Source organism: Pseudophryne corroboree, chromosome 2 (genome assembly GCF_028390025.1).
Source record: "Pseudophryne corroboree isolate aPseCor3 chromosome 2, aPseCor3.hap2, whole genome shotgun sequence".
Taxonomy (NCBI): Eukaryota; Metazoa; Chordata; class Amphibia; order Anura; family Myobatrachidae; genus Pseudophryne; species Pseudophryne corroboree.
The window spans coordinates 988,089,849-988,099,640 of NC_086445.1; the positions used below are offsets into that span (position 1 = coordinate 988,089,849).

General features: G+C 43.6%; 1 protein-coding gene across 1 annotated transcript; it reads left to right on the forward strand.

The window, feature by feature from the left end:
- Positions 1-4,859: 4,859 nt before the first annotated feature.
- Positions 4,860-9,191, forward strand: CLDN8 (claudin 8). The gene has a single exon (XM_063956419.1). The coding sequence runs from the start codon at positions 5,177-5,179 to the stop codon at positions 5,849-5,851; it is 675 nt and encodes a 224-aa protein (XP_063812489.1). The 5' UTR covers positions 4,860-5,176; the 3' UTR covers positions 5,852-9,191.
- Positions 9,192-9,792: the final 601 nt, after the last annotated feature.

Sequence of the window (9,792 nt, forward strand, 5' to 3'; positions counted from 1 at the left end):
GTCTCTGCGCACTGCACTTACCGAGTCGCATTATGCTCAGATTAAAAAGGAACTGTTGGCTCTAGTCTTTGCTTGTCAAAAGATTCAGAAGCTGATCTACTGTATAGGCATCCAGTGCTATTAGAGACAGACCATTACCCATTGAGTTCTATTCTCTGCAAACCCCTGCATACTGCCTGATGCCCAAGCTCCAAAAGTACCATCTGAATGTGGTTTACAAACGTGGAAAGGACCTCCTGTACCTGATGACTTGTGACGTGTTCACCTCCAGAACTCCAGTGTCCCTGATGCGGATGATGACCTGGATGCCTCAGCCAACAGTGGTCATTTTGTCCTGCAAGGCTGGCCTTCTTCCAGGTAACTCTCTTGTGACTTCAAGTCTTTCAGCACCTTCAATGATGAAGTAATCCTCTCAGATAGCATCCTCCTGCGTGGTCAACCTTTTGTGGTACCTTATGCCCTTAAAGGTTTCTGTGCCCAGAAGGTCCACCAGAGGCACCCCGGGTGCAGGCTTTCCGCGGCTTAGGATGCCCTATATTGGCCTTCTATGCCTGCAGATCTCTATGAATGGAGGGGAATCTGCACCTTATGTTAGGGGATTCATATTCCGTTAGTTCAAGTTAGATTAAAGTGGGGCAGGCTGAGGGACACGGAGTGAATGGAGGGGGGGGGGTGTAGGCTGAGAGACAGATTTGAAGGGGGCAGGCTGAGAGTAGCAGGAGTGAGATGACGTGTGGCTGAGAGGAACAGGCGGGAGATGACGGTGTGGCTGAGAGATGCAGTGGAGATGATGATGGTGTGGCTGAGAGACACAGGGAGCAGAAGTTGACACAGGTGGCATGAGTCTGGTTGAACCTCTGTTGTATGACGATGACTTTGGTTATATTCCTACATAAACAGGCATCTACTGGACCATCTGATTTCCTACATGAATAGTGCATACCGACTGAAGACGCTGTCTGACTAAGGAGGATACATTTCTTCAAGGTTGTGAGAAACCACCATATAGGTAAGGTGCATTTGGAATGGAAAGGAATGCTCTCAGAGTAACGAGAAATGGACGGTGTGTCATGTTGACACGCCCCCATTGTATGTGGCCATGCCCCTTGTGGCACGTGACCACGCCTACAGTACAAGTAATTTTTTACTACTTTCACCACTGTGAATACATTACTACAAGAAGTCCCTATCTGTCCCAAAAAACATATTAAAATTAATCAGCAAAATAAAAAAAGTGATTCTATGTCTGCCTGACCTTTTTTTTTTTTTTTTAAATGATACAAACTGTCCTGGTTACAGAAATGTAAAACACCTAAGGTCGGTGAAGCATTATTGAAACATGACATATTAAAAAAAATGATTACAATGACATTGTAAAAGGTTCAGCATGGGTGCCAGACTTTACAAAAAAGTTCCACATCAATAGCCAAGTCACATACAATGGCTTGTGTTCAGGGAAGTATGAAGCATCTTGAAAATGTGTTTTTACTCTTTGATAACCCATCATTACTATCTCTGTTTTGAGTAAGGTGGCGCATAGTATCATAACACAACACTAATATCAGCAGGTCAAGGTTACGTTTGCAGCTATAAACAGAAACCTCTTCATCATCATCATTCGTTGGCTGGATAAACTTTCTTTGAATATTATCAGTTTGTTCATGAAGACACAAAGCCTATTGGTAAATACCACAATCTCCACTGAGCAAATACACTGAGCTCTTTCATTCATGAGGCCTAAAAAAAGTAGGTCATGGGTAAACTACCCAGAATTGTACCTGCATTGACTGGCACCTCAGTTTACGTAATAGCAGCTCTCAGTTTTGTGTAAATATATTATTAATGACATGATATCTGTCTTCTATCTGGCTGCACTCCGCAGCCTCGCAGAGGGGAGTGTTTGGCTATATATTAATCTGATTTTTAGAGATACGTTAACAGATCTGTTGACAGGTACATGACGGTCTAGCTTCTTCCAAGGCACTGACAGATTAACAATATTCTCCTGGAGTCTAGAGCTGCACATTTTCAGTATTGACCTCTTGACTTACACACAAGAAGAATGTGACGGGTAAGTACAATAAAGAAATCCATGTAAGTATTTGCATTCTACAATAACAGAAACACACCAATAGCATTGCCAGAATACTTTTGAACTGAGCCTATCCCATAAGCAAATGGTTTTACTGTTAACAATGTATAACCTTCTTCAGGCTCTACCTACAGTATGAGGGGCCTAAGTATGTAGTGGCTCCACCCAAGATGGTGATGTCAGGTATTTTGGTTTGCGTTAGCTTGGAAAAACCCCAGTCACAACCACTGACACAAATGACTGTAGTAATCTAATGGTTTTGTTTATTTTTCCTGTGATCACCTTTAGTTTACCTCTTAACAGTGATATCTTGTATGCAAGTACCACTTAGATGGGTATAGTACGTTATGCCGGCGCTTGCGATCCCGGCGCCAGGCATACCGGCGTAGGGATCGCAACCTCCAGCATGCAGACAGCGGGGTGAGCGCAAAAGAGCCCCTTACGGGCTAGCTGCACTTGCCACGCTGCAGGCATGATGGCACGCTATGCATGCCTTGCTATTTATTCTCCAGGGGTGTCGTGGACATCCCAAGAGGGAGAATAGTTGTCGGTATGCCAGCTATTGAGATTTCAGCGTTGGTATGGTGAGCGCCGGGATCCCGACAGTCGGCATATCAAATGCCTCCCCACTTAGACATACTGTACGTTCAACGACATTAAACACGATGGCACGCTATGCATGCCTTGCTATTTATTCTCCAGGGGTGTCGTGGACACCCCAAGAGGGAGAATAGTTGTCAGTATGCCAGCTATTGAGATTTCAGCGTTGGTATGGTGAGCGCCGGGATCCCGACAGCCGGCATATCAAATGCCTCCCCACTTAGACATACTGTACGTTCAACGACATTAAACATGAAATGTTTACTGTAACAACGGACTTGTTTCTCTGGTACTACTGAGACCTTTGGGTGGGAACGAAAATAGTTAAAATGAGTGTAACATATGGGATGAATGTGTAACCACCCTTGTAACGCAGTACTATGGACTGACAGTTTGCTTTCTTAACATCGAACAGAGTAAATATAACAGGAAGTATTTTCTTTTATACAGGAATTACAATATATTAACCAAATATACTAATGACCTCTATTGTCCCTGTGGCACTTATACAGTATATTGGTTAGTGTCCTACACTAAGGGCCTAATTCAGACCTGATCGCTGCTGTGCGTTTTTGTAGAGGTCTGAGATCAGATAGCCGCCACCCATAGAGAGTGAATGCATGCGTACGGCGTGCTAAAACTTCACCAGACAGCAAATCCGTTCACAACTCACTCACCATCGAATGATTTTTCTACTGTATGCAATCTGCGCAGCCCAGGACTTATTCCTACAGTGCGAAAGAATCAAGCTGATCGGGGCCGGAGCTGACGTCACACACCCTCCCTGTAAAAAACGCTGCGTTTTTCCTGACACTCCCAGAAAACGCCAAGTTACCACCAGTAGCGGATCTTGTCACGGGCAAGCAGGACTTTTGCCTGGGGCGCCGCCTTCCGCAGGGCGCCGCACCATGGCAAGATCTGCTACTGCTGTGCCCCCCACTGCCCGCTGTGTCCCCCGCTGGTCCCGCTGGTTCCCCGCTGTGAAGGGAACTAGACGCTATGCGTCTAGTTTCCCTTCGTGGAGAGGACCTTTGCTGTGCGCGATGACGTCATCGCGCACCGCACAGCATTGTGGGACTGACACAGACGCTAGGGGTCATAATTGACCTCTAGTGTCTGTCTATGCCAGATCCGAGGAGAGGAGCGGTGCCGGCGGAGGTCTGCAGCGGTCGGGAGCAGGGATAGTAAGTATTCATTTTTTTCCTCTTTTTCAGCGGCGCTACTCTACTGTAAAGGGGGCGTAACTGACCACGCCCCCTGTATGAAGCCGCACCCCTATTTCCTGCCCGGGCCGCCAAAAGGGCAAGAACCGGCCCTGGTTACCACCCTCAAATGCCCGCTTCCTGTCAATCAGCCTGCGTTCGCCTAGCGATCAAAGAAGATGCAGTATTTTTTTGCAGTTTGGCGATGCGCCTGCGCATTACAATCCGTACACATGCGCAGTCGTTCGATAATTGCCCGTGTGCCATTTCGCACAACATTGATCAGGTTTGAATTAGGCCCTATGAGTTTTATTTATGCGAATAATATTCACATTTTGAGCAAATAAAAAAGCTTGGTGCGGCCGAGTCGCATGGGACCTAACACTCCTATTTGTCACAACTGCAGCAACTGTAAGAAAGTGCTCACCTGTAAATAGTAAGAGTGTATTATGTAACTTGAGATGAGATTTCATTTTATTAACTGAACTAGACAATTGTAAGCTACAATACTATGTTTAAAGAATATGTTTCCTATTTTACATTGATACGGGCAAGAAACGTGCATTATCACACAGCCTCCTTCTGTGCCATCTCATGCGGTTGCCTCGTGCTGCAATTACCCCTTTTGTGAAACGTCTAATTACAGCAGGAGCCTACGACCTGCAATGCCTTCCCTTTTATTATGATTTTTTTTGTGTGTGTGTGCAAGTGGATTGTTGTTCTTTAAAAATCTGTCCAATCAGGTCACTGCAATACAAAAGAATGCGGTTTCAGGGGCACAGAGACTTGTTTCTTAGTGACTGCTTATCGCCGTCTCCTGTTTCTCTTTTCCAGTACGCTTGCAGCCTTTGGAAGTCATCCATATACTTGAAATACTTGCTGTTTATCAAGGCAGCGGTTCAATTGTATGTGTGTAACCTGCCCTCTACCAAACTTGTTTGACCTGTCAGCCGCTGTGATGAAGTGCAAAAAAGGAAACTGCTATGAGCGGAGAGGTTACAGTTATTGAAATGAAGAATCCTTTGTTGGTTTAAGCACACCCCTTCGTGCCATCCTGTCATTGGTTGGTAAACTTGTTAGACCTGATAAACAAGAACTCTTACTCTAGTTGGTGGTATTTCAATTTTAGAAACTGTTCTGCACACAAGATTGCAGCCAGTCTCTGCTGGATCCTGGCTGGCGACAGGTGGCTGCAGTGTGCAGAACAGCAATTCCCAGCGGAGACCTTATATTGTGCTCTGTACCCACCCTGCACCTGCCACTGCACTGCAGGAAAGCCGAGATGGATAAAGGTGCACTACAGATTGCTGGCCTAGTCCTGGGGGGCATCGGCCTTGTTGGCACATGTGCTGTGACGGGCATGCCGCAGTGGAGGGTGACCGCGTTCATTGGCAATAACATTGTGGTGTTTGAGGCCCTCTGGGAAGGCCTGTTTATGAACTGCTACAGGCAGGCGAACATCAGGATGCAGTGCAAAATGTACGACTCGCTGCTGGCCCTTACCCCGGATCTGCAAGCGGGCAGAGCGCTGATGTGCGTGGCAATCGTCATGTCATTCTTGGCCTTCATGGTCGCCATCGTTGGCATGAAGTGCACGGTGTGTGCGGGAGATGACGAGAGAACCAAGGGACGGATTCTGCTGGCGGCGGGAGTCGCTTTCATCCTATCCGGCATCATCGTTTTGATTCCAGTATCTTGGACGGCGAATCAGATCATCAGAGACTTTTACAACCCTCTTGTTAACGAATCCCAAAAGAGAGAGCTGGGGGACGCTATTTACATAGGCTGGGCGACGGCGCTCTTTCTGATAGCCGGAGGGCTGGTTCTGTGCTGTTTTTACTCCACCACCGAGAAAAAGTTCAAATATTCGTTGCCCTCAAAACCGGCATCGAATGCCCTACGTGGTGTAATGTCCAGGAAGACATCAAGTCTGTACTCAAAGAGTCAGTATGTCTAGCAAATGCTTTCTGCGTGTCTACAGAGTTATGGTCTGTTTAAAGCAGCCATCGATTTGCACTGTTCTTGTTTAAAGATAAAGATTCCAAGATTCTTCTCTTGGTGCTTAAAGGACACAGGATGCCCTAACAGCGTCACTGGATGCAAGTGGAAACACTCAATGCGCTTACAACTAAATATACGTCTTCACACCATGGATATATGGAAGAAGAATTTCTGACGTTCACATTTTATTAAAGGGTATTTCGTCTTCGGTGAAAAGATGATTAACTGGTAATGGAGGTGCTGCTGGCTGGCAGGTCAGGGAAGAAGCTAAGAGAGACTAATTACTGCAATATATGACTTCATTGGATTTTCCTAATGAACATTTAACCACTGTAAATAACAGAACTATAAGTTAGCCCCGAGGATTGGACGTTGCAACTGGGTCACTGATTACTGTATATTTGATATTATTTTGGTTGCGGAACTGTGAAAAAAATGATCGACGAAGGAAAGGTTAAATATCATTCATACATTTACTTTGGTTATTAGAGCTATTTTTGTAGCACTTATCCTATGTACAGTACAAACTCTGCTAGTGAAGGAACAGTTTGAGTGTATTTTAGAACGTCTTTTGATTTTATGCATGTGTATCACTGCTTTCTGTTCACACGGCACATCAGACACCTACCATCTGTTTAAGCTTGCATTGAAAAGTTTTTCAGAAGTTAAAACTCTTGGTAAGGCTCAGATCCATCTTTAACTCTTGTAGTTCATTGCTCGTTATATAACACGACATGCACAAATAATGCACCATGCAACTGCTGCAGTTATATGGTCCAATCAACATACTATAAGGTGCATGAACGAAAAACTGCGCATAGATCTGTAAGGAGGTGGAAAGATCAACGCTCTAGAAACTGGCGCATTATGCAAAAGTGTTGGCGCTACAAACTCCAAACACTCCTATTATTAAATGTTTTAATTTTTCTCCTAAAACATTGCTTAGTTTAGAATAATATACTGCTTAATAATGATCATGAGGGGACATATTGTCTGCCTTTATTACATGTGACGATGCCGTCATCTTGTTCCCTAAACACATGCATTTTGTCAGAATTTTAGGTTGATCAGGATATAAGATCAATAATTGATTTTTTGGGGGCGTGTGTCGGGGTAGGGGGTGTCACCATGTATTGCTTTGTGCCTTGTAAATAATGCCCGTAAGCTTCTGATTGGTCCATACTTGTATAGAGCTTGCTGTCCAGACAAGCACAATACCATGATACATTATCCTTATACATGATGTCAGTCTGAATAATATAACCACACCACTGATATGCTTTTATGGCAGATATGTTGATTTGTGTGTTCTGAAAAGGGTAGGGGGAGGGGGGACGACATATATATAGACTTGCCTGTCACATGTCTAAGTGAAATTTTAAATATATTTTATTTAAAAAAAAATTACTATGACATTTGATATCCTCTTGTAATTTTTAGAGCTTGCTTCACTATATGGTTTGTTTATGAATTCTGCATTTAATTATTGATGGTTCCGCTGCTGAGAATGTTTGCTGTGAGCTAGGAGCCCCAACTGAGTGATTTTCCTAAGAGATATATGGTGGAGACATTCGCATTATAGAGAAAGATGGGACCAACCACACTACAGTATCACAGAGGTCCATCGAAATACAATATACATTATTTCCCCAAGAAAATAGCAATGTTCCCTTAAATTAATTTAGAGCATGGATGGAGAACCTTTGGCCCTCCAGCTGTTGCTGAACTACATATACCAGCATGCCCTGCAACAGTTTTGCAATTTGACAATGCCAAAACTGTTTCAGGACATGCTGGGATGTGTAGTTCAACAGTTTGCTATTTGGCCATGCTAAAACTGTTGCAGGGCATGTTGGGATGTGTAGTTCAACAACAGCTGGGGGGCCGAAGGTTCCCCATCCCTGAAGAGCAACCTGTTAAAAACATGTTGGTGGCAATATTCTAGTATAGAGTTTCTCAAACTCCATCATTACAGTACAGGTTTTAAGGATATCCAGGCTTGAGCAAAAGTGACTTAATTAGTACCTCAGTCATTTTGATTAAACCATCCAGACTCAAGTGTGGATTTCCATAAATCGTGGACTGCAATGGCGGAATTTGACAAACTCTGCCTTAGGGTGGTATTCAATTAGCCGCAGTAAACTACTGCAGCTAGTTGATCTCCTGGGGGCTATCCAATTAGCCCCCATAAGCCAGCAGTTATCATAGATTTATTTCACCTGCACGAGGTAGGAGAAAAAAAAACACACAATAAATGACACGTTTTGGTGATCGCGGGAGTGAAAACACATGGGTCCAGGAACTTTTCCTGGATCCTATGTGTTTTCGTCCGAATACGGCTCATTTCTCTGACAAAAAACAAAAAAGGAGCTACAATTGAATTGCCCAATAATGACCATCGGGCAAAAATCACAGAAAGAAAAAAACTGTTTTTTTTTCATCTGAAAATTTTTCTGAGGGTAATTGAATACCCTCCTTTAGTGTGTTCCCTGCCATGTTACAATATGGCGGTGCTGTACTGAATTTCACATTTGGCCTGAAGTGTCCTGTATTTCCGAATTAGGTTTGTGGATGAAACTATCAACTCTTTATCTTAGTACATACACTTAGTGGTTTAGAAATTGTCTTTCCCATAATAGTGAGCCAATAACTAAGACTGCAAAAGCCTACAGCTACTTTAAATGATGTGACCTGTAGGTCAGCAACTTCGACTGCTAAAAGTTACTTATTTCCAGGGTTAAGTAATAAAAGGATACAAAAAGGATATGCTGTAACTCATATCAATAAATCAGAAGTTAGCGTTCACTAGTCAGATCTTACTAGGGTGACGAAAGCTGATAATTGGTTGCTATGGGTTACAGGACTCCATTGCTCGTTTCAGCATATTATTAAATAACTCCCATAGGATGTTATCACACAGAAGAGTAAAGCATTCCCATTAGTGTGAGTGTAAAATTAAATCAAGTCATCCTCTACAGACTTCTGTCATCTTTCACCACTATAATGCTGACACTATTTCTCATGTCTGTTAGCCCATGTGCTGAAATTAGTAGCAAATATATGTAATTTCAGGGGTAAGCAACCTCTGGCACTCCAGCTGTGGTGGGACTACACGTCCCAGCATGCAGTGCCGCCATTTTAGCATGCATTAACAGGAAAACTGTGGCAGGGCATGCTGCGATGTATAGTTCCCCAGTAGCTGCCACAAGTTGCCTACCCCGTTTTACCCTAGTAAATAAGCCTCTGAGAAATGTCACATTTTATTTTAAGACTGTAAATAAACTGTTATTTCAATACAGAGTTTTAACATTGTTTTCTAACTGTGGATGAGTTACATTTATTGGGCTGTATGAATCCTCTGTTAAATTTATTGCTGTGCTTTTCAGGCATGTCTTTACACCATCAGGCATAATTGCATCTCTCTGTCGAACATGGATAGGATTTAAGGTTTGAAACTACAGAGTTTGGCCTTATGATGTTATTACATTGCTGATAATCTTAAGAGATTCATTTATTCAGTAAACATTATGCCAGTAATTTGGTCTAGGATGAAGTTGGAGAGATATTGTAGGCCATTATGTGCCTTTTCGCTGAAACTTGTTGGCATGACGTCTATGGGGGAATTCAATTGTTCGTGAAAATGCAGAAATTTACCTTAAACGTTTTGCATATATTATGTTCAAATCAGAGATGAGCGGGTTCGGTTTTCAGAGAACCGAACCCCCCCGAACATCACGTTCCGGGCCAGAATCCGAGTCCGGCACGGGACTTCCCACCAGACTTGGAAACCAGAACAAGGCAAAACGTCATCATCCTGCTGTCGGATTCTCGCGGGTTTTGGATTCCATATAAACAGCCACGCGTCACCACCATTTTCACTCCAGACTAGGAGAGTGA

Coding starts and splice junctions, on each gene's coding strand:
- CLDN8 (XM_063956419.1), top strand. CDS start 5,177: ATGGATAAAGGTGCACTACAGATTGCTGGCCTAGTCCTGGGGGGCATC.